This window comes from Octopus bimaculoides, chromosome 27 (assembly GCF_001194135.2).
Source record: "Octopus bimaculoides isolate UCB-OBI-ISO-001 chromosome 27, ASM119413v2, whole genome shotgun sequence".
Lineage (NCBI taxonomy): Eukaryota > Metazoa > Mollusca > Cephalopoda > Octopoda > Octopodidae > Octopus > Octopus bimaculoides.
In genome coordinates this window covers 7,518,493-7,520,140 of record NC_069007.1, presented here as the reverse complement: position 1 = coordinate 7,520,140, position 1,648 = coordinate 7,518,493, and the positions used below count along the sequence as shown (strand labels likewise).

General features: G+C 39.7%; 1 protein-coding gene across 1 annotated transcript in view; it reads right to left on the bottom strand.

The window, feature by feature from the left end:
* Positions 1 to 392, bottom strand: part of LOC106875206 (cardioacceleratory peptide receptor) — a 26,857-nt gene extending 26,465 nt beyond the window's left edge. The window contains exon 1 of the mRNA XM_014923251.2: positions 261 to 392. Coding sequence (XP_014778737.1) covers positions 261 to 294 — 34 coding nt within the window. The 5' untranslated portion in view covers positions 295 to 392. The remainder of the gene's footprint in view (positions 1 to 260) is intronic.
* Between the last annotated feature and the right edge of the window lie 1,256 nt (positions 393 to 1,648).

Sequence of the window (1,648 nt, the reverse complement as noted above, 5' to 3'; positions counted from 1 at the left end):
AATTTTGTATTTCTGGGGTTACATAAAACAACTTCAATGACAATAACAGGATAACAGGAGGAATAGCAGCCGTGACAGCAACAGCAACATGAAGAAGAAGAAGAAGAAGAAGAAGAAGAAGAAGAAGAAGAAGAAGAAGAAGAAGAAGAAGAAGAAGAAAAAGAAAAAGAAAAAGAAGAAGAAGAAGAAGAAGAAGAAGGATGATGATGATGATGATGATAATAATAATAATAATAATGGTGCTGTGGCCGTGTTCTTACCTGCCAGAGCGAGATGCATGATAAAGAAATTCATTCTGTTGCGTCGGTTGGTCTTTGTGAAGTAGATGGCAGCAAGGACGGTGATGTTACCAAAGACTATGGAGGCGAAGAGGAGCCAAAGGAAGGTCAACTGTTCCACCTGGAATGGACGAGAATGGAAGAGGGTGAGGAGTATGAGTGGGAGAAGAAGGAATAAGGAGAGAAGGAGGAAGGGGAGGGGAGGGGTTGGAGGTGGTGGTAGTGGTAAAAGATGAGGAGAGAAAGCAAGGGAGGATGAAGACGGAAGAAGTAAGAAAAGAGGAGGGAGGAAGGAGGAAGAGGAGGAGGAAGACGGAAGGAGGAGGAGGAGGAGGAAGAGGAAGGAGAGGAGGGATTACGGTGATGGAAGAGGTGGCGGGGAGGAGCTGGGAAAGGGGAGTGAGGAGGAGGTGGTAGAAGATGAGGAAAGCAAGGGGAAGATGAAGGCGAAGGGGAGAAAGAGGAAGAGGAGGAGGAAGAGAAAGACAAGGAGAAGATGAAAGAAGGGGAAAAGGGAAGAGATAAAGAAAAAGAGAAGGCAGTTTTGAGGAAGGGGTTAAGTCGATTACATCGACCCCCAGTGCTCAACTGGTACATATTTTATCAATCCCGAAAAGATGAAAGGCAAGTCGACCTCGGCAGAATTTGAACTCAGAACATAAAGACTAACGATTCTCAAAGCTCGCAGCCATTAAATGATATTATTAAGACATAAATTGCTCTACCATAAACTGAGGTTTCCAACCGAAGTGGTTACAACACTCAACATACTTTGAGATTACTGCAGAAGTTACTGAGCCTGAGTTTCTAGCCAAAATTTTTTAAAAAACCGATTTCTCACAGTAAGTTCTTGAGTTGAACGTGCTCTTAGATAATATGAAGTTATTTTCTCTGATTTTGGTAAACTCATAGTTATATATAGTTAAATAATATTCTGGTAAAATAAAAATCTTGAACTATGGCATGCAATGCTCCTCCGTAATTATTGGCTACCTGATGTCAACATACAGTGAAATACTTGTAGTGCTTTTACATAACGAATATCATTCATTTCATTTTCTATCTTTGCGGAAACGTGCGTAGCGATATATTAAAACATCTATAAACACCATCCTTGGACTGTTTTTCTATTATTACTATATATACATCACTTCTTCTGAAGGAGTCAGCTTCCTCCTGGAATAAGCTTTTATATTTTTCGAGCTCGCCCGGGCCGATTTGCACTGTCACTAGTGACACCGGCCACGGATGCGTAGTTCATTTTTCCATTACCATGATTAAGATAAAAATTGCCCAAAATAAAACATATTAATGTATTAAAAATATAAAAATATATGAATATTAAAAATATATATGGACATATAAATATA